Source organism: Astatotilapia calliptera, chromosome 12, assembly GCF_964374335.1.
Source record: "Astatotilapia calliptera chromosome 12, fAstCal68.1, whole genome shotgun sequence".
In the NCBI taxonomy this organism is placed as follows: domain Eukaryota; kingdom Metazoa; phylum Chordata; class Actinopteri; order Cichliformes; family Cichlidae; genus Astatotilapia; species Astatotilapia calliptera.
In genome coordinates this window covers 28,907,695-28,930,000 of record NC_137433.1, presented here as the reverse complement: position 1 = coordinate 28,930,000, position 22,306 = coordinate 28,907,695, and the positions used below count along the sequence as shown (strand labels likewise).

Here is a 22,306-nt window from a genome sequence, read left to right as displayed (position 1 = left end):
ACACAGCATTGGAATACACTGATTTATTATCACAGTATAATGTTCTCTTGGTTGTCTGGCAGTGGTGAACATGAGTACTTTGTCTGGCTGCGCAGAAAATACAGAATAATAATAATAATATTTTCATGAATATTAAATAAAAGACAATTTTGAGAATTACAATACTCGAACAGTGGTAACAACTAGAACAAGCAGACCCCTTGTTGTTATTATAAAAACATGTCCGGACCACACAGTTTTCTTGTATGATGATTAAAGAGCAGGTTAATTAAACATGAAATAAGCTATTGTCACACCTAAAAGGACAGAACAGGGTGAATGCCAGTCAAAAAACAACATTCATGAGTGTTTACAGAAACGTTAAAAATGAGGGTTTCTGGATTTGATGGCATGATGTTGGTTATGTAAACGTTAACCGTTTTAACCACCACAGAAATTACTGTCACCCTGGTGAAGCTGGATAATGCATGAGGATACTGGTCAAGATGTTTTCGCCAACAAACACACCCGCAAAAGGCACATGGAGTTCAACTTTGAATGAAACATGGCACTGAAACAGAATGACGCTGGAAACTGAACAAACTGATTTCCAACAATCATCCAAAAATTTGTATAAGAAACAATTACTGCCCAGAAAAAAAAAGTCACCACCTGGAATGAAGCAAATAGTTAGCATCCTTCCATTGGACAGATAGTGAAGTTTCAGATGGCAATAGATTGAACCCTAATTGATGCAGTGAGTAATTTCTCTTTCTTAAAGAATCGTGTGATATCCTGTGGTCGTGAACTTGATTTAATGCCACTTCAGGAGGATAACAATTTAACTCTGGAGCATTGTAAAAAATAAATAAATAAAAGGCATGTCGTCTGATGAGGTCCCTGTTCCAGAGTCATTGGTGCACTGGGGTAAGAAAAGAGGCGGATGAAGTGATGCATACATCATGGCGAATGCCTCGCACGGGGGCAGTGTTATGATCTGAGCAGTTTGAGTTTCAGCAGCATTACTTGCCCAAATAATGACGTCAGCACATGACCTGAACATCCTCCAGGTTTTTTCAGTAATGTTTGTTTCTTTCCTGATAGCACGGTCAGATTCCAAGATGACAATGCCAGGATTTGTCAGGCTCATATTGTGAAAGAGCAGGTCAGGGAACACAAATCATTGTTTTCACACATGACTTGGCCGCAGACTCATTGAGAATCTTTGTGATGTTCACAGTGGCCTGACACTGCTATCATCAAGATCCTGGCAAAAAAAAAATTAAAAATTAAACCAACCCTGGATAGAAATAAATGCTGTGATATTCCATAAGCTTATCAAAACCATGCCCTGATGATTGCATGCTGTTATCAAAGCTAAAGCCGGTCCAATAAAATATTAGAATTTGTAATTTTTTTTATTTATTTATTTTTTTTAATTTGGCCGAGCAGTGTATTTAGCAGGAAAAAATAAATAAATAAAATAAAAAGTAAAACTGTATCTAATGTAAACAGAACAAAAATCCACACTGGGTGGAGTCAGGTTGGTAAAATATGACCCAGTTAGAAGTGTTGTTTCCACTAAAAGCAAAATAGAAGCCCGATGTTACTTTGTCTAAACAACTCATTGTGTCTTGTAGACTCACAGTGATCTTAAAAAAAAAAAAAAAAACAACCCAAACATTTATACACCCGATAAAGAAAAAAAACAACAACAACAACAACAACAGTGTGGCACAGATTAACAGCAAATATTCTCTTAATTCTCTATTTAATAATTCACTTCCAAAAATTATGTATCTCACAGTACATAGTCATAATATTTACTATTCTCTTAAGATAATTAGGTTACTTTTGCTTTCTTCTGAACAGACTTTCATAACACAATAGGTTTGACATTTGGCACAGGATTTAAAATATATAATATTCTGTAAGTTATCAATAAATTAAATTGAATCTACACTGTATAAAAATACATGGCAGGTTATAAACCAATTTTATTTAAGGCCCAACTATGGAAGTTGCTGCAGCTTGTGTGACTGCAAACTGCAACCAGTTGCACTCTGGCTCCTCTGGACTTTTAGAAGAGACAGAAAGCAACGCAAACTCAAGAAAATCCAGCCGGATATCTGCATATTTGCAGTAAAACAGCTGTGAATGACTACATATAATGCTCTTCCCTGACAGAGGCTTACAGAGAAAGTAAACCAGATAACTTAAAATAAAGGTGCTGCTGCTGGCGATGCTATTGGCCAGTATTTTATCTATATATTTATAAACTGGTGATGCATCTTTAGAATAAAGGTTCTTTTTATTATTATTTAATTATCATTTATCTTTCTTTTTCTTCAATCTTGTCAGGGAATGTTGATGCTGAGCATCACTTACACCAGGTGTAGGTGACGCCAGGCCCCCTTTTCTTCTTTTGTCTCCGAGTATATTGACTTCCTGCTCTGCATACAACACTAATCTAAGTTCAGCTCTCTTTTTCACCCCTTCTGCTGTTGGTTTCATGACACAAAAGAGGCCTGCTGAAGTCAGATCTATGTCTGATGCTTGTGAAGGAGGAAGTTGCCACCTTCGTCGTATGTCCAACCACCTATTCTGTTTTCCAGACCATATTCAGAACCTTTACGACCTCCTCATAGATGATGAAAACTATGGCCACATCAAGACATACACGGCCAAGCCGGGGAACTGTTCCTTTATAGAACCTGTAGAGGGATAAAGAAAGAGGGAGGAGTATGTAAGACATTAATTGTTTAGGGTGGAGCCATATTTATCTGCGGTTAGGGTTATATTTTCCAGTATTTTGATTAGTTTTTGTTTTTTTAAATAATTTGGCACATTCTTATTCTTAAAGTGTTTAAGTTTAGATTTTTTCATTCAAGTTCTTTAGAGTAATAAACTAAAGCCAAAAAGCATTTCTTATACAGTGTTGACAGTAGAATCTGTGAAATAAAGAAAGACACATTGTTTTTTTAAAGCTGTGTTGTTTTAAATCAGCTGTGAAACCAACACTACAAGCCAAACCAAACGAAATAAAACATGGAGGTGTACTTACGCTGCCAACCCTTCATATCTCAAGATCTTCATGGCACAGTCCAGCGTGCTTTTATATTTATGTGCTTCTAGACCCTTTAGAAAAAGCAGAAGAGCATTAGTACATCTGTCCACGGGTTGCAAGTTCGTATTTAAAAACACAAGCGAGTAAGAAAAAGCGTGTGATTTGTAGCATCTGTTGCATTATGTACCTGCATCCTTGTCTTGATGACATCTAGTGGAGTGTTTCCAAATACACTGGCTGCTCCTGCTGTGGCTCCAAAGAGTCCAGTTACCAGTGGATTTATTGCTTTGTTGGGGTTATCACCTTATGAATGTGACAGAGCAGTATGAAGGGTGGGGTTAGCTCTAAATCAGAGTTAGTTCTAAACTCATTAACATGAAGGATACTAATGTGCTAATTAATTTCACATCATAAATATTAAAAGCAATACTCTATATATCAATCTCCACACACTGTATTATTACTATGCAAAACAGCCTTTGGAAACCCAACTGGGGTTCAAAGAACTGCACAATGACCTACAATAACCCTTCAGACCATTTGCAGAGTTGGTCTCTTTTTATTAAATATTGTTTATAGTAATAACAAACCAGCTGTACTCGTGTACACGCACCTTTGTACCAGTTCTTGAGAGAAGTCATCACGAAAAATCGAATAGCCTGGTTGGAGCCTTGCTTCAAGACTGTTGCAGTTAGACCCTGATATGTCCCTCTTAATCCTGTTCAACCCGGAAGCCAGAGGATAAGTTAATAAATCCTTCTTCAATTAAATTAGACAGCACATTGAATAGAAAAGAACCTGAATACCACAGTCCAATCCCAATTTCCAACTTAAGGGCTAAGAACTAAAAGCCTCACAATCTTAACTGACATCACATCTCAGGTGTTTCAGTATGAGAGGCTGTAAATGTTGTTGGAGGGGGAGGGCAGGGGGGCAGTCTGTCTGATGATTTACACAATGATATGAGAGTGAATATTGTTGTTGATGCTTGACCAGGGTCAGTGTTTCCCAGTGCATTACCCTAACCAACCAGCAGATGTCAGGTGAATGTCATGCATGAAGCCCACGTTTACCTTGAGCCCTGATCATCTCTCTGACTCCGTGGAAGAATCCCTTGTATTTGGGGTTGGCTGATGTCTGGTCATGAATGAATTTAACCTTGGGAGATTAAAGACACAAAAATACAGACGATACATTTTACAGATGTGGGAGTGAAAACTGAAGAGGTTTAGTGTAGTTCTCTTACAAAGAATATTTCTCTAAAAAGGTTGGTAACTTTAACCTTCAGTCAGTGGTTTTCAACTAGTTTTACTTCATAAGCCGAAGACACAATATGACAAAAATCATGATGAGAATAATTTATAAGTCATTCTTAACAATTCTTCATAGACTCTGATAAAATTGTTGCTATATCAAACTGTATACAAGCCACAGCCTGCACAGAATGTGGCACACATTATTTTATCTCAGTAATCTTTTAATAATCGCTGGAATCCAAAATTGCAGCCGAAATAGCCGCAGTCTCTCACAGGGCTAAAACAGTGAAGCAGAACACCGCACCCTCTCACAACCACACAACCAAACCTGTCTTTGAGCTGTGGGAGGAAATCCTCACAGACACAGCGACACACATGCACACTCCCCACAGAAAGGCCCCAGCAGACAAAAATTACAACCAGAAACCTTATTGAGGTTTTTCAGGTGATGTGAGCTCTAACTGCTGCACCATCATGCTGCCCACTTTCTGAAAACGGTCACATTTAACAAACGGTCCATTTAGACAACAGATTATGAACATCCCAAGATGTCCATCTTTGCACTGAAGTCCCTCTAACATGAAGTGATTTTAAAATGCACAAATATCTCTTATCCCATTTAGTAAAATTTCATTATTTGCAGTTCATAATTTATAGATTATAATTCACAGTGGACCTACAAAGGCACCAAACTATTGCACTTTATCTAAGTTTTTATACATTTTCATACATTGACACTGTTGCTCTCTCTATATTTGAGGGTCAGCTCAGATGAGCTTCAGTAACACACCTTGACTGTTTCCATTGGGCAGACCACCAGAACAGCCTCCATGACCCCGGCTCCAAGCCCACACAGCAGGCCTTTGGTGCTGTCCAGTCGACCGGACTCATCCTTGGCGTGGTTACTGAGGAACTCAAACACCCCAAACCTAACAAGTAGGAAAAAAGCCAGCAAAGAATTATGGGAAATGTAGACATAGGAGTGTCTGAGAAAAACAGACTGAATAACAAAGTTAATCTCATTTAATAATTACATGTGGGCAATCTTTGTGATTACACTGTGAACTGTGAAATAATTTCTTCTACAAATACTCAGATTATTTCAGTCTTTCACATGGCAACACTGCAAGTTCAAAGTTGATTTAAGAAATTAAACTACCCACTGTAGTCACGTTTGTTTTTACTAAAATTGAGTAAACTAAATAAATTCAAATAGATAGTAATACTGCAGGCAAAGGTAAGGGTTTTCATGTCTCAGTGAGCACAGATGAAATTAGAAAGCTTCTTCCAACTCAGATTTTCGGAGAAAGCAAACTGCTGTAACAGCCTAATGTGTTCAGGCGTTTTAATTTTATCGTCCTGCATCCTCATTAAAGATGAACCAATAAACTGCAGAGTCTCAGTAACCAATGTGTGACCAGCAACAGCTGCCATGGAAGCCAGCCCAGCTACAGAGAGGTGTGGTTTGTGTTTCTCTGCAAATGGTGTGCCAGCAAGTCCTTTGCAAGAAAGGTTATTTATAGATGGAATTGAATTGTGGCGGCGGGAGGACACTGCCTGGTACATTTAGCAAAGAGGAGGGGGAGCACAGACATTAGGTCTTGATGAATGCTTTGTTTTCCTCTCTTTTCTCAGTCTGCTTGAACCATTTACCTGCTGTTGTAACAGGTCTAAAAAATAAATAAATAAAAAAAAAACTAGACTCGCTTCATCGGATTTTAGTTTTCTTCTCCATCTGCCGTTCTAACCAAGACTTACTTCTGCTCATTAACTCTCCACATCTGTTCCTGTCTCACTACTCGCACTGATTCAGATTGTTTTGAAAGACAGGCTCCCCACAACAAACTGAATCCTTAGCAGCACCTAACAGTACATAAACATAAATTCCTGTCTTTTCTCACACCATTTGCTGACTACAAACACTGTTTTAGCTTAGGGCAAATTAAAAAATAAAGCTCTTCCGCACAGCATGCTAGAATGATGGCAGAGCACTTAATGACTAACCTTGTGAAACAAATGCTATTCATTAAAGTCTGCCGAGGAGAAATATGCTACTGTCAGGCTCTCTCCTTTGCCAATTTACTCTATAGCCTCTCCCCGACTCATTTAACAAGTGGACTAAACTTTACAGTCAGAATGTGACACATCGTTTGGCTGACATCCACAGTCACAGATGAGTCATCCTAGATAGTGGACTGCTGCCCAGTCTTCGTTAGGGGGTCGTTTTTATAGGGTCACTTTTTTCTGTCGAGAAGACGAAGGAAAGGAAAGGAAAGGGAGAAGAAAGAATGCTGATGCTGATATGGATGAAGAGCTAAGGAGAGACAAAGGTCAAAAGCTCTCTTGCATGTCCCTCTCTTACCTCCCTGACAACCTTCCAGCATACTCCATGGCACATGAGGGTGCACAGGCAATCAGTTAATGGAATGAGCGGGCTGGAAGAAAAGGAGTGATGGAAAAGACGAAGGGGAAAGAAGATGGAGGAAGTAAGGAAAAAAAAGGCAGGGGTAGAAAAACTAAGCAGACCAAGCAGTGCTTAATAGAAAAGTGTCAAGGTATTCTCCATTAATCAAAACTAACTTTCCAAATCTCAGCAGTTTTTAATTTCTCATATTCATTTTTATTTTTATTTTTTTAAACTCAAGTATTTATTTTCTGCAGTATTTTGAAGTCACTGGTTTTCCCTCTGATCCTTTTAAATATACAGCTTTTGCAGATTTAATTATAACTATAATAATCATTATTATTAGACATTTAAAGGGGTAAGAATCTTAAATGAAAAAGACCAAAAGACATGTAGACAATGGAGACAAAGGCATTTCATACACATTTCTGTATAAAATGTGACCACTTGTATGCAGTTTTAATTTTCAAAGTAGGCTGATCTCAAGAGCAGAAATAGAAGATGACCTTACCCATCACAAAAAGTCAAAATATCCTTATCTATTTCAGTAGCAAGTAGAAAAAGCATTTTTGAAGGACCATTTATATGTTTCAAATCTGCCTTTAATTTTGTCCTTTTTGTGATTTTATTAAGAATTTTTAATATTTTTTCTTTAGGGCTGACAAAGTATAAAAAAAGTTAAACAGCTGATTATAGTCAACAGCTAAATGGGTCACAAGCTTAAAAGATTCCTGGCCTAAATGTGTATACACCACAGAGAGCATGTTATACGAATGCTAATATGCAATGTGGCCATTTATAAAGATTTTTAAACTTCACTGCACAGTAGAAAGTGTCCAAAATCCATATATAAATGACATCATATTCCCTTATAACATTTCTATGGCAATAAACGGCTTTTCGCCACCCTGCCATATTCCCTCACAGAAAATTCTCCTTTGAGCTGAAACAAAACCATTCAGACTCACTCTTAAAATGATGCTAAAGGCTGATTGACACACACACAAACATATACACTGTGCATCAGCATAAACACACCCAAGTCTCCCTGTTTGTAACCCTATTGAGACCCTGTCGGAGTTTGAGTGGCATCTTTGCTCCGCCTGGCTGGGCCTGTCTCTCTATTGTACAGACACACGTTACCCTCCAGCATAACACACACACACACACACACACACACACACACACACACACACACACACACACACACACACACACACTTAGTTTTTTGTTCTTCATTTTAATCGTTTCCCCTCTCTCTTTTCTTTATTTTGTGTGTGTATACGTATGTATGTAGAACCATCTTTATGAGGATCAGTTTGAGTTTTAGAACAATGGAGTGAGGACACAGTGAGGAAGTGAAGATTTTTCATTTTCCCACACCCCTTCAAAGGGCTGTTTGAGGGTTAATACTTTCACTTTCAATCTCTGTCAGTCTGCCCCAGGGCAGCTGTGGCTACAACTGTAGCTTGCCTTCACCAGTGTGTGAATGTGAGAATGAATGAATAGTGGTATTGTAAAGCGCTTTGAGGGGTCCCGAAAAGCACTATGTAAAATGCAATCCATTATTATTATTATTATTATGATAAAAGGTAAGAGTTAGGTTTCTATTGGGTAAGGCACTAGGGAGTGTAATATGTCCATAAATATTCTCACAAAAATAGCTACACAAATATATGTGTGTGTGTGTGTGTGTGTGTGTGTGTGTGTGTGTGTGTGTGTGTGTGTGTGTGTGTGTGTGTGTGTGTGTGTGTGTGTGTGTTCACACTTGTCTGAAGATAAATGTCACTGCTACAAAAGAATAACATAATTATACTGAATGCTAGTGTGGCATTTATGCCTTGCCTTGTGGGTAATGGACTAGAATAATTGGAGTGTGTGAGTTAATGGTTTCAGGTAGAAGATCACAGCGGCTTTAGCTAAAAGGGTTCCTTTCATTCCACGTTCCTTCAGTGCATTTATATTTGTACATATGTACTCTCTACCAGTTTGTGATTATTAGAATATAAGCATGCGATCTAAGATTTTAATCAACAAAGTTAAAAGCAAAAACTTTTTTAGAAAGCTTTGAGTTCAAGTGTCATTTCTGTCTGATATCAAGAAAAATGTCAATGAGAAGAAAGACGGGAAAAAGCTTTAAAAAAATGACACATGGGTTAAATTAAAATGATTCTTATTTTATGTTCTTATTATTATTTATAGAATGATGCAAGCAATCTGAGGAAAGGGTGTATCCCATACATAGCATAAAAGCTGGGTGTAGCTTCTAGGTCTAAAAAAATGAAGCCACTGAGCAAGTAACTTAAACCTCCATTCTATCTAATAGACAGCAGGGGTGATTCCTCACGTTGCAGGTTACTGTTGTATAGAAGTCTATGGGAAAACAGCCCTCAGCTCAGTTGCTCTGTAACCTCAGTAAACACTTTCCTGATGAATTTATGAGCTCAGTCTTTTGTTTCAGAAATGAAGATAGTCTCACTATGCTGTCAATCCACCCTTTGCTCGTCAGGTACTTTCAAAACACCATGACGAAAATGCTCTACCCTAGACCTCAAAACAGGACTTTCATAACAAATGGTCACCATGGCTACCTCTGCCTTTAATGCTGTGTACATGCTCAGTTAATTAACAAAGTGAAGGTATCTAAAATGTGTCCTCTAAAACAATTCCTTCACACTAACTGCTGTGTCATGTGAAAATAGATCTGCTGACCACACATCCTCCTAAAGACAATCAAAAAAGTTTTTTTTAAAACAAACAAACAAAAAAACAGATTTTATACAATGATGATGAGGAAGAAAGGAGAACTAAGAGGGGCAGAAGGAGGAGGAGTATATACAGCATCACTGCGATTCCATTTTTGATTCCATTTTCTTACACCGTAACAAAGTAGAAGTGCAGTAAATCTGCAAGCAGCATTTACTGTGTTGTGACTGTGGACATTGCTCTTTACGTCAGCCATATTTTAACTTAATAAACTGAGAATATTACATCACAAATTATGCTCAAGCAAATGTATTTACCTTGCACATGACAGACCTCTGCTTTATAACATACCTGACAGCAGATTTGGGTATGGATCCATACAGCAGAGAGCTGAGACCTCTGTACAGCCCTTTGATACCGTGACTCTGTACTGTCTGTTTCACACAGTCACCTAAAGCAGGTACACAAGCAGCAAATATTATAGAATGAACATGATATGCATATTTGCATACAACACAGTTTGCTTTCTAATTTTCAAATATAAAAATTCTACAATTTGTCTGTTTTTCAGGCTGAGTGCATTAACCCTTTAGAGAATACACCAATACACTTGTCATTTACACCTCAATCATCAACATCACAAAAGAGCATGTAGCAACAGTAATTAAATATAACATATATATGCCGCAGATAGGCTGAACCTCAGCTGATATTTTCACAAAATCTGGTGTTTTACTTTAAGCTTTTTCCTGGCTCTTGGCTGCATCAGTCCAGCAATCAAAGTTCTCCAATGAAGCCAACTGAACAAGAAAAGCAGCAGCTGTCTTGAGTGCTCATTAGCACGGTCTCCAATCCTCAAATCCTCAAATGATATCCACAGATCCTGGGTGTGTTTGTGTACACTCGTATGCATGGATGGCGAGTGTGCATTGGTCTGATCTAAGTCATATAAACAAGCACAGTGACAGCCTGCCAGAATCACTAATGTACCTGGGGATGATGGGTAATTAGATAATGAGCTCCCGAGAGTGTTGCTTTTATTGGATTATTGTATGTTTTTTTTATCATTGTTTATGCTCTCTTGCTGCAGAAATACTGTTTATTTTATTAGGTTTTGCTGAAAATTTGAATAAAAGTAATAAAGAATACTGTTTTTGAGCCTGTAGTAGATGTCTGCCACCAGATTAAATCCTGCACTCCCTGGTCACTTCATTAGGTACACCATGCTAGTGTTTTGACTTGCTCAAATGCCACGAATAGAGTTATGCTTCCAATTTTATAAATATTAACAAAAGCTTAACAGATTCAATAATAAACATAATGTCTGTAAGTACATATCATTGGTGTAAAGCAGTCCATTGATGGGTTGATGAAATGTGTTGCATGTAAAAAAACAAAAATTAAAATGATAACGCAACCAAAAAGAACCAGACAGGATGACATGGGCCGTGCATGCACTGTGGTCATAAAAGGACAGACATGGCCAGGCTGTTTTATGTAAAGCGTTCCATCATCTTTTGTCAACTACCCTAGATTAATCCCAGAAAGTTGATTTTGTGCATCTGGATGTTGAAACTGAAGAAGCCACTTGGATGACTGACGAAGAGTAACAGAATCAACTTTCTGGGATTTCCTTGCCTGGATGATTGAGCATGCATCGAGACATTTTTATCCCATATTAAATTCACATTGTAATTCGTGAGTCTGTTTTCCCCCAATTGAGTTATTGCTATCACTTCCTGTTTTATTCTGATCGTTACTCTTTTTCAGTGTGTAGTGTTTAGTTGTCTTTCTCCTCCTTATTTTCACCTGTCTCTCAATACCCTGCTGTGTCCACATATGCTAATTACCCTCATATTTCTGTTACTGCCCCTGTGTGTCTAACAGTTTTTGAAGTGCTATGAGTTTTGAGTTCCTCTAATCAGCCTAAATAAACGTTTGCCTTCTGTTTACATGTGCCTGCTGATGAGTCTGTCCTCTTCTCTCATAATTCATGTGACTCTTGGTTTGAACTTCAGGAGGTTGGCCATATGTACATGCTCAAATGCACTGAGCTGCTGCTATGTGATTAGCTAATTAGATGTTCACATTAATGTGTGACTGAACAAGCATATCCAATGAAGTGGCTGGTGAATGAATTCCACTCATTTTACACTATTCCACTCACTGCATACAAACCTATTCCTCTATATTTTGGTGGATTGGCCTTCTCATCCAGCTGTAACTGGGTCTTGACATACTCTGTGGGAAAGGTGATGCAGATCTCTATGCCACCTGCGATTCCACCTGGAAACACAAAAGAAATCAGACCCAATCATCATTCATTCAGAGAACATACAAGAACTGCCACAGACAAAAGTGGCACCAATTTAAAAGTGAACACTGAAGAAAGAAAACCAGCTGCTGTGTCTGTTTGGGTGCAGCCTTACTTAGACTGCTGCTCCCCTTAAGAATTACAAGGTACGCCATTACATCATGGATCATTACAGTGACTCCACAAATGGCTCTCCCTCCATAAACATTAAAAGCGCTGCTGTAGAGGGAGGAAGAGTAACGAGCTGGGCAAAAATGAATCAACTGTTCCTGTCTCAATGAAGAATGAATAAACTAGAAGGAGGTTGTGCAAGAAAATTCAGCTGCCACTTACACGTTTGACTATTTTCTTTACCTAAAGCATTAAATGAGTGTTTGGAGAAAGAAAAATAGGCAGAAAGAAAGCAAGAAAAGGGTGATTCTTAAGTGATTCTTGCAGGGTTTGGCCTGAAACCAGCCAAAGACAGTGAGTTACTGCAAGTAGATGAGGACAAGTGTTCAAAGCCAAAGAATAACACAGATGAGTCACAAGGAAAGGAGGAGGGATGGAGAGACGGTTGACATTAATTAAATTATCCACGGCCTACAGGGAGGGGTTCCATTACCGAGGCCAAGACCCTCCATTAACTCAATGACACAGATGAACACACATGAACAGCGTGCACGAGAGGCACAAGCAAGTCACGGGTTTACACAGACACTTACAGAAATTAGTGCTTGAAAAAAAAATCTAATCAGAAATGAGAAACCTCTTACAGTAACACATCTAAATTTGAGCAAAGACCAAAACAATTTCCCCAAAGACCACAGGAATCCAACACAGTGAAAATCAAATCATCTCACTCAAAGTGAAGTACTGACGTCATACAAAGTGCAGGAAATGGACATTTTAAAATCAATATTGGGTGTGACGACCATTTGCCTTTAAAACAGCATCAACTTTTAGCATTAGTTGACTCACTCGTGCTGGGACACCAGGAAAATGTGAACAAAAGAAAGCATGTATTTTCACCACTATTTTTGACAACAAAATACATTTTAAGAATGCAAAATCATGACGTTTTCACGTTGATATATTGACCATAACAATGAGTAACATGAGGGTCCCCGTAATCAGATTCTGTAAATATGGGAGAAATATTTAGTGGGGAAACCTTCCTGGTTTCCAGTCTAGTTTCTAGCCTTTAGTTCAAGTACTATTCACCATTTATGTGCATGCTGTTGACCTTTGAGCTTCAAGTAGGTGCCTCTTAAAGAAAAACTTAGCAGCACATGTACTTTTTTCACAAACTTTGTGGTGTTTATGTTTCATTGAATCTACTCTTACATCCACATTTGCCTGGTACATGTCACTGAACCTTAAAAAAATAAAAGTAGACTGCAAGGTATCATCAACGTGTGCAGCAACATTGCACATGAGCCTAGGACTTCCAAGAAGCCCAGTCAGTCGTGGCTGATCTTGGCCCTTTTTCTGAGGAGCTCACGTTGCTTCTGTTTGACTTCAGACACAGTATACCAACACAAATGGCAAAGACTAAACCTTATCTGCCTCAGCTGCCACTGGCCTTTTAAATGACACACTAACTTTATAATAATCCTACTTTATTCTGGACTTCTACATTTTTAGTAAGTTTTCATGTTTCACTTGTTGTTTATTTAAGACTGCGTACTTGAAACCCTCTGTGCGACTTCTTCTGACTGTACAACAAATTGCCCATTAAGGTAGATAAAGGCACGTTTGGTCCTTGAATGTTTAATCCACCAACTATGAGCTAAACTTTTTATTAGCTTTAATATTTTATGTGCTTTTATAAACAATGACCCGGAAACAGGTGATTGTTAATTAACTTTTCAGCAACATATTTCATTATTAGCAATTTTCCATTTAGCTGCCCTTGATTCTCAGGAGTCTGCTAAGCCGAATGCCAATGTAGCTGCCCATGCTAAACCAAATTCTAACCTCATCTCTAAAATCAAGCATGACAAACTGTCCTCAGATCTGAAAGCCAAACACAAGATCACCACACACAGACAGACATACATTTTAATCAGGAGGCTCGTGAGCTGTAATGCTGCTAATCCTGCTGGAGTAGTAAGTAATCGTACGCCAGCTGAGGTGTAACAGAAATCACATGAGCTTTACAATACTCCATTCAGCGACATCCATCCTGATCCAGGATCAGTGGCCCAGTGTGTCTTGGATAGAAGACTAAACAATCAACATTATTCTTCTGCTTTGTGCCAAGACGTCTCTGCATGTAAAACCAACCAGCACTCACTCAGAACACAGCGACTCAGCAGCAGAGACAAACACAAGATCAATCCTCATCAGACACAGCGCCTGCGGAGGAGAAGCTGCCCGTTTGTCTCCTAGTCCATTTTGCAGCATATACCCAGTACTGAGGCACACACGTGCCTCTACACACATTTACAGATGACACCCTAAATGACTCCTGTGAGCTGCCAAAACTGGGTTACATGAGAAAAATGGCCATTAATCTTTATCTTCCCGGGCTCGCTCTCCCTCTCCTGCTCTTAATTTTTCTTTCGGCAGCACCTTCCTTCCTCTCTCCTCATCCCCCCACTACTCTTCTTCACTCTGTGTCATAAAATCGATGCATCGATATGGATTTCTGACACTTAATATTACAAGAAAGAAAATTGAAAAGAGTAAGCTGAACCCAGAAGAGGGTAAAAAAAAAAAAAAAAAAAAAAAAAAAATGGAGTCCCTGATACAAATATGCTTCTACAGACTGTTAAAAACTTAGACTAAACAGCAGTTTATTAAATCAGACACAGATGTGCCATTTCAAGGTAACACTGTCACTCTCTGGGCAGAGAAGATAAATTTATAACTTAATCAACACCTCTCCGATTTCACAGATGGGCCCTGCACAGCTGAATGCCTGCATAGCCAAAAATGTGTGAGACATAAATCTCAAAATTAAATGCATATGAGGCAAGAATACACTTTTGTAACACTTTCAGGATTTCCCTGAAACTTTGGATCCTGGTTGCAGGAATCTCCTTCCATTCAGCTACACCGGTGCTGTGACTAGGCTCAATCAGCCATCTGGTTTCAAATTCATTCCAAATTAATTAATTCACACCAAATTAGAACTAGACCACAAACCAGACCAGACAGCCACCTGGTGCTGAAACATTTGCACATTTATAATTATTATAGCAATCCGCCCAGACACTGTTAGCTATACAGTTACCTTTTGCTTTCTTGCATTTTAGTTTTCCTGGTGTTGAAAAAAATAAGGATACAGTGTGTTATGTTGTGTGTTTTGCTCATCTGAGGTTGCATTTAAATGAATTTAAAACCTGAGATGTACCAATTTTTTTTTTTTTATTTCCTGATATTTACAATCTTAGAATTGAAAGGCAGTTTTCTTTTTTCACATGACTATGTATAAAAATCCTTACCAAAACACAGTTTGTTCACAATTATAGACGATAAAGAAAAGGGTTGCATCCATAGAAATGAAAAGATGGAATAGTTAAGGAAGGTTTCTTTTATATAAGAAATGTTGGCACACCCAAAGAGGTTTTGTGGTTTTTCCCCCCAGAGGGAAATCACCAAGATTGTAGTACAAATTTTTTCAGACATTTTGACAAGCGAACATCATTTCACTTGCAGAAATAATAAGATTTCTGTTAATTAATGTAGCACAGGCCTGCTATCTTTATTATATGTGGTACAATAGTGCTCAGTCACCTCCAAAGGTCCATTTAAGCCAGGAGAAACCCTTTAGGTGCTTATTGACTTATCGCTTAAATGACCCACCATTTCAACTCCACCTACTTTTGAACTCATTCTTTATGTACACATTGACCAACTGAGATTAACGAATGAAAAATCCACACATACACAAATTGACGTCCATTGTTTGTAGTACAGAGAGACACAGAGGAAGCCAGGTGAGAAGACAGCCAGGCAGCCAGCTGACAGGGAAGAGCAGCTTCTGAAATCCTGTCCTGTCTGCTATGGTGACTAATGAGCACCCAGCACATCTGGTGCACTAAAAAAAAAAAAAAAAGAAGAAGGAAAAAAAAACAAAAAAACTTCCTTTTTAGTTAGGAAGACCTGGCAATGCGGCATGTTTTACATATATGGGAAGTACCGTTTCTATCGGTATTTATATTTTTTTCACTAGCAGTATAGGGTTAGCTCTTCAGCCTGCTGCACTAAATCACTGATGCAGTAAAAGTTAAAGACAATAGAACACACCCAAAATAATCTGTGTCGGTCTGTGTGTTTTGCATCAAAATGTATTATTAATTCGGATGTTCTTCATCAGGATGGTTATCGGTTACTTCCAATTCTCTGGTGGGGAGAAAACACAGGAAAGAGTCTGAGGGAAAGATGTTCTTACGGTCAAATCTCCAGTCAACATGAAGAACGTAGCCAGAGGACTGATGCACTTCAAACAGGAGGTGTCATATTAGTAGTGCTGCGATATTTCTGTTTGACTTGCGCAAAAGATGAAAAGAATAATTCATCTGACGTCTGGCCTTTTAGGCTTCCTCTGTCCTGGATAACACTCTGTAATTCTCCACTGATGCTTAATTATATGAGGGGGATGTTGATTAATTTTACATAGGAGTCGATTCAACTGCCTAGAACCCTGCAGCATGAAGGCTGTACTCTTCTTTACATGAGCAGAGCAACTACGCACAGGTTGTTGTGACAAGCTGTACATCTGGAGACAAGGCTGAATTTGTATTAGTTATGTATTTATGTTGAATGACAACCAACTTTCAGCATCGGTTAAAGTAACGTTTGCAACAGTGTCAAAAAGGCATTAGGTTGTCTACGATGAAACAACTTCTCAACCAATCTTTGACCTCAGGAAACAGCTTCCTGATGAGTTTATGCTCTCACTTGTTTGATATAACACAATGCATGGCCCCAAATGGAGACAGAAAGGGGGATTGAAGGGGACGATCTTGGCTGTCTTTACATAGACTGCTAATTTCCTGCTGTATAAATGTTCTGTACTCTCTGATTTCTCAGTGATTCCCAGCCTTCATCTGTGATCCCTGGCCCCAATGTAGCTTTGATACTGAACTAATGGCTTTAAAATGGAAAGCAGTGTCAGAACAGCTTTGTCACTCTTTCATACAGAGTCTATGTTTACAACACATTTAGATCGTGTGTGTTCTGGCATCTTTACGCTCATTGTTTTATTTTATTGCTCTCTTTAGTGTGCCTTCCAGATGCAGGCAGCTATTTTTAAAAGCCCTGTACACAGCAAAGGACCAAGAGCAGACAAAAGTTATAGGTATCTCCACATACTGGAAAATTTTGCCACTAAGAGCCAGATATTTCCCTCAGGACCTGTCTGAGGAAATAGGATATGAAGGGCTTTAAATTATTGTTTTGAGCTAGCCATTTTTCATCAGGGTATTTTTGAACCCAACACATTAGTTGTAAATTAATTACCCTGCTATAATTAATATATCATATTTAACTTTGACACAAATTTATAGCAGCTTCATGTTGAGTGCAAGCTGTTACAGTGGGGTGGCTGGGGGCTGAACAGACGAGTGCACTGTGAATTATTGTCTCGCCTCCTGGTACTCAGGGTCTGCAAGCAGCAACCACAATGGATGGGAGGGGACACTGTGTGTCGCCTGTGACGCGAGGAAACGGGGAGTAAGCCACAGTTTGATGAGCCCTCTGAGCCTGAGAGCAGACAGCCACTCAGAAACCTTAACTGGCTGCCCCGAGGCTGGAGCGAGAGTGATGGAGGAGAGGAGAAGAAAGGGGGAAAGGAGGAAATGTGATATTAAAACTATCAGAGAAATACCCAATCTATCTAGGAAAGCAAGAAAAAAAAACCTTCCTCATTCTTACTGCGGCTCTGAGTCCGCTTCGCCAGTACAAAAAGGTTATTAATAAAAGCTACAACAGCACATGAAATCACAACAGCCTGTAAACCAGGACCAGAGAGGCATTTAGATCGCGCTCTCCCTGAGGCTTCACACAGATAAAATTCTCCCTCCTGTCGTGTCTCAACTTCAGTCATCACCAGTGGCTGTGGAGAGAGGAGCTGAACAAACCAATGGGAGCAGAAAAGAGCTCAAAGAAAAGAAAAGAAAAAAAAAATAAATACCCCGCTTCTCTCAACCAGACTACGCGGGCTCGCTAAGCCATTAAGCTTTGACCTTCTGCTTCTTGCTTTGTCTTCTTTTGAGCCTTTGGCCATTTATGTGAGTGACTTTCTCTGTGTACACAGACATACTGTTAACCAAGAAGGATACAAAGTAGCATTAGCATGGCAGAAAACCAAAAAGAAAACCTAGTTAGGACTGTTTAAACTATTATCTTTCCTTTTGGTATCTCACGTCAGAATCACACATTTTATATCTACTGCTGAGTCATCCTGTGACGCTCTGATGCACCTTCATTTCTAAACTGTAGACAGAGAATGATAAGTCGCTGGTTTCTACACAGGATGCACAAAGTTGAGACAGAATGCAACTGTGCGGCTGTTGCAAAACTAGACAGACAGGCCTGACTTGAGCTAAACAGCTAAGGGAGCAGGGTACAACACTGGGCCATATCCAGTCAATCAGGCTGCACAGGAGTGATGGGGGAAGGCAAAGATCTCACCACGACCTCTTTTCCATTTCTATGCAGCTGACAGGACATGAGATTTTTTTCCTCCTCCTCTTACTCCACCTCCCACCCTAACACAAAATCTTGCACTATTTGGCTGTTTTTGAATTGACAGCTTCATTAGTCAGACTAGTGACACGATTCAAACTGATATAAATTAGCTTTAATGTGCACAGGAAAAAAATACCTAAATAGCCTTAAATGTGAATCAGAGGTTCCCAGTTCCCAGTTCCAAAATAGTTGGGAAGCTGTGTAATATCTATTTATTTATTTATAAGTGACTTATGTATGTATGTATGTATATATATGTATATATTGTACTATTCTTAGTTAGCGTATTGTCTGTCTTGTCTTAATGTTGGTTTAAAATGGAGCACTGTAACAAAAAATAATTTCCCCCAGGGATCAATAAAGTATTCTGATTCTGATTCTGATTCTGATATACAAAAAATACACAAAATGCAATGGTTTGCAAATCTCATTACCATATTAAACCCATAGTTTATTCACGGTAGAACATGAAAAAAGGTTTAAACTTACCATTTTAAGAAGAAACTAAGGTCATTTTGAATTTGATGGCAGCAACACATCCCCAAAAAAGTTGAGACAGTGCCAAATGCTCCAAAAGTTCTAAACTGATAAAAGGTCTGGACTGCAGGACTGCCCGCAGTTCAGCACCCAGGCTCTTCTAATATGAAGCCATGCTACTGTAATAGATCCAGTACAAGATTTAGCATCGTCTTGATGAAATTTGTATGTATGACCCCACGAAAGGGTATGTGGATGTGTCAATACCATTGCTAATACCTCTCAATGGTATTGATTCCTCTAATCAGAGAACAGTTTTCCACTTGTCCCCAGAGAAGACATAGCGTTTGTGGACCATGATCACATATAGCTTCTTCTTCTGCACGAAAGACCTTTAGGCGCCATTTGTGTTCACAGATAATGATTTCTGGAAGTGTTCCTGAGCTCATGAAGATCACAGGCACCCTCAGATTTTCGGCCTCGTCCCTTTCACACAGATTTCCCCAGATTCCCAGGATCTTCTAAAAAGCACTGTAGATGACGAGATAATCAAATTCTTCACAGTTTTATATTACTCTGAAATTGTTACACAATTTCTAAGATACTCTTTTTTTTTAATCCAGTCTTTTACTGGCCTGTTGTTAATTACTGCAAAATGTTTCTCCAGCTATTTCTTTGTATTGTCACTTAATTTACCAGCCTTTTGTGTAGCCAGTCACAACTTTTTGGAGGTGTGTTGCTTACATAAAGTTCAAAACGAGCTAATATTTTTCACAACATTCTAAGATATCTCATATTAAAGCTTTAACGTGTTTTCTATGTTCTACATTAACATTGCATTCTGTTCTTATTTACAATTTACACAATATCCCAACATTTTTGGAACTGAGGTTGTAACTTATCACATTTATATTTATTTAAAGTATTTAAAAAAAAAACAGCAGCTGGTGTTTTTAAATCTACAATCAAAAAGAATTCCTTCAGAACTATAAAACATTCAGTATGCGACAACTGCAGCAGCTCAGGGTTGAAAAATCAGTGTGAGTGCTGCCAAATATCAGCATGTAGCCTTAATACAGGAGCACCTCAGAGAGGCTTTTCATCAGCCGGAGCTGCTGCAGCCTGATCATCATCACACAGGGAGGTCGAGGGGTTTTGGAGGGGAGGGGGCAAAAGGAGACAACTCGGTACAACTCAAGTCTTGTTGAATAGTAAGTTCACCAGTTGATCTAGATATCAGTTGTTTGGAGATAATCAACCATTAATGGCCTTTTTTAAATTAGATGTTAAACCATAACTCCCAAAAAACTCAACATTGATTGATAAACCATTCAAATAATTGTCAGTTGCAAGTATTGAGTTAAAAAAAATGACAGAATACATACAAAAGTAAAAAATATGTGTAAATTTCTGAGTGCAAAACCTCAGGTGATGAGATCTGCTTAAAACGCCCCCCAAAAAGAGCAAAATGTAAATATGTACAGTTTCAAGAAGACTAGTGGTGTACTTTAATGAAGAACATACAGCCTGAAGCCATCTCTTGTGCTCTGATGGCCCACTGCACAAACCCGAGACTCTAAATGGCTCAAGTGTGCGTGGACGACTGCCCACTGCGCATTATGTTAAGTGCAGTGAAGGTGATCTTTAGATAAGTAGGATAAAAATCAAGTCAGTGCAGTGGGTCAAACTGACCTAACCATGACAGCACAGATGGATTTGATAGCACAGAAACACCGAAGAATAAAATCCTCCTTTTGTAGAAGATTCAAGCAGCACCAGATTAGAGGGCTTAAGACATACAGGCTATAACTTTGTTTAAAGATCGTTTCCTTCAATCTTACGCTCTACTGCCTAAACTGAAGCTGGGACACATTAGTGCAACTCCACTTACTCACGTCCATGCAAGAAAACGTGTGACGTGTCATTTAAAAGGAAAGCTTTTATCGGAAATACAAACCAGTGTGGTACTCCTTTGGCTCATAATAACTTCTTCTAATCCCAACATAGTGACATTTCTGCAAACTGTAGCGCGTCTTTGCTCGCTGACTTTTTTAAACCTCCCTGGCTTCTGACTCGACAAAGTTTTGCTTCATAGCACAGCCAAGTAGAAAGAAAGAGGCGTGGATGCTTTCTTGAACTGTGACTAACACTAGAGTGGCATTGTGTCCATGTGAGACTTTTCCGTGTGGATTGTGATGCGCTTACCTGCCAGAATCGCTTTTCCCGGATGAGTTAATTTCGCTTTCCCAGCCGGTGCCGCTGCCGCCAGACACCGCGGTCTGTGAAAGGGGCTGATAAAAGTGCCTTTACCCTGCATAGTTACCGGATTAAACGCAGTAAAATTCTAAAAACAAAGCTTCCAGTCTAGTGTGGCTCGCAGTTTTTTCTTTTAGTTTTTTTTTTTTCTTTTCCAAATAGAGTATAGTAGCGCAACACCTGGTCGCCTTCAGTCTGAAGAGCTTTCCTGGATTCAGGTGGAGACTCCGGCGGATCTCTGTGTTGACAGTGGGCGGATACTGGAACTGTCAAGGAAGTTGGGATCTTCTATATCCAATAAATGTTATCTGTAACCATGGAAACCCCGTGTCACGACGATAGTACGTAAGAGAGCAAAGCAAGCCGGAAGCACAGAAAGGGGCGGATAAAGACTTGTGTCCGTGTATCCTGCTGAACTTTATAATGTCCAATTAAAGCGAATGAACTTCAACATCCGCCGAGCGGTCAGTGAACGTTACACCGGGTGTGTAGCTGTAGCTGTAAGAGCGCAAAGTGAGAGACCGGCCACTTTTCCCCCACACACAACAGCGAAAAAGGGCGGGGCACAGCCTCGCCTCACTGTTTTCCTCCAAACAGATGATTACAGCTGAGCGAGGAAAACAGAAATAGGCTAAATGAGTCCTTTGTTATTGTCTGCTGTGAAAATGGTGAGCATTTTTGACTTCGCCGGCTAGTTACAGGTCCAGATAGTCCAACCACACCCTCTCCAAACAAAGAGGCTCGGAGGCACAGACAGAAACCATCAGTCAGATAAATGACAGCTCGGTTACCAAAATGTCAGAGTCCAGCGGAGGATGGAAATTACAGTGTAGCAAAAAATGGATGTAAACCATGTTTAAAGGTGAAACTCCATACCCTCTTTTGCAAAACAACAAAACAGGGAGGGGAAGAGCCCTCCAGAGCAGTTAGGTTTTCCTGTTTTCCTCCATTTTTAAATCGGTTTAGTGTAAGTTACCTTTCAGAGTAGGTTCGTCCATTTTTGTATTTTTTAAAGCTTATGTTTTGTGTTAGTCTCTCCTTTTTGGATGTGACTTAAGCAGTTCAGAATAAACACTTTGAAGGTATTTACAGTGAACAAGCACGCGCACCAGTGCCTCTGCGAGCGTGCTGTGTTGATGAGAAGTAAACACATTTCCACTCATGCA

The 22,306-nt window shown here is 39.2% G+C and overlaps 1 protein-coding gene across 1 annotated transcript; it reads right to left on the bottom strand.

Annotated features, from left to right (window-relative positions):
* Window positions 1–1,733: 1,733 nt before the first annotated feature.
* On the bottom strand, window positions 1,734–21,379 carry si:dkey-178e17.1 (tricarboxylate transport protein B, mitochondrial). The gene is made up of 9 exons (XM_026188079.2): window positions 21,090–21,379; window positions 11,591–11,698; window positions 9,764–9,863; window positions 5,093–5,231; window positions 4,120–4,204; window positions 3,660–3,764; window positions 3,234–3,349; window positions 3,044–3,117; window positions 1,734–2,693 (listed from the first exon to the last, which is right to left on the bottom strand). The coding sequence occupies exons 1-9, from the start codon at window positions 21,199–21,201 to the stop codon at window positions 2,579–2,581; spliced, it is 954 nt and encodes a 317-aa protein (XP_026043864.1). The 5' UTR covers window positions 21,202–21,379; the 3' UTR covers window positions 1,734–2,578.
* Between the last annotated feature and the right edge of the window lie 927 nt (window positions 21,380–22,306).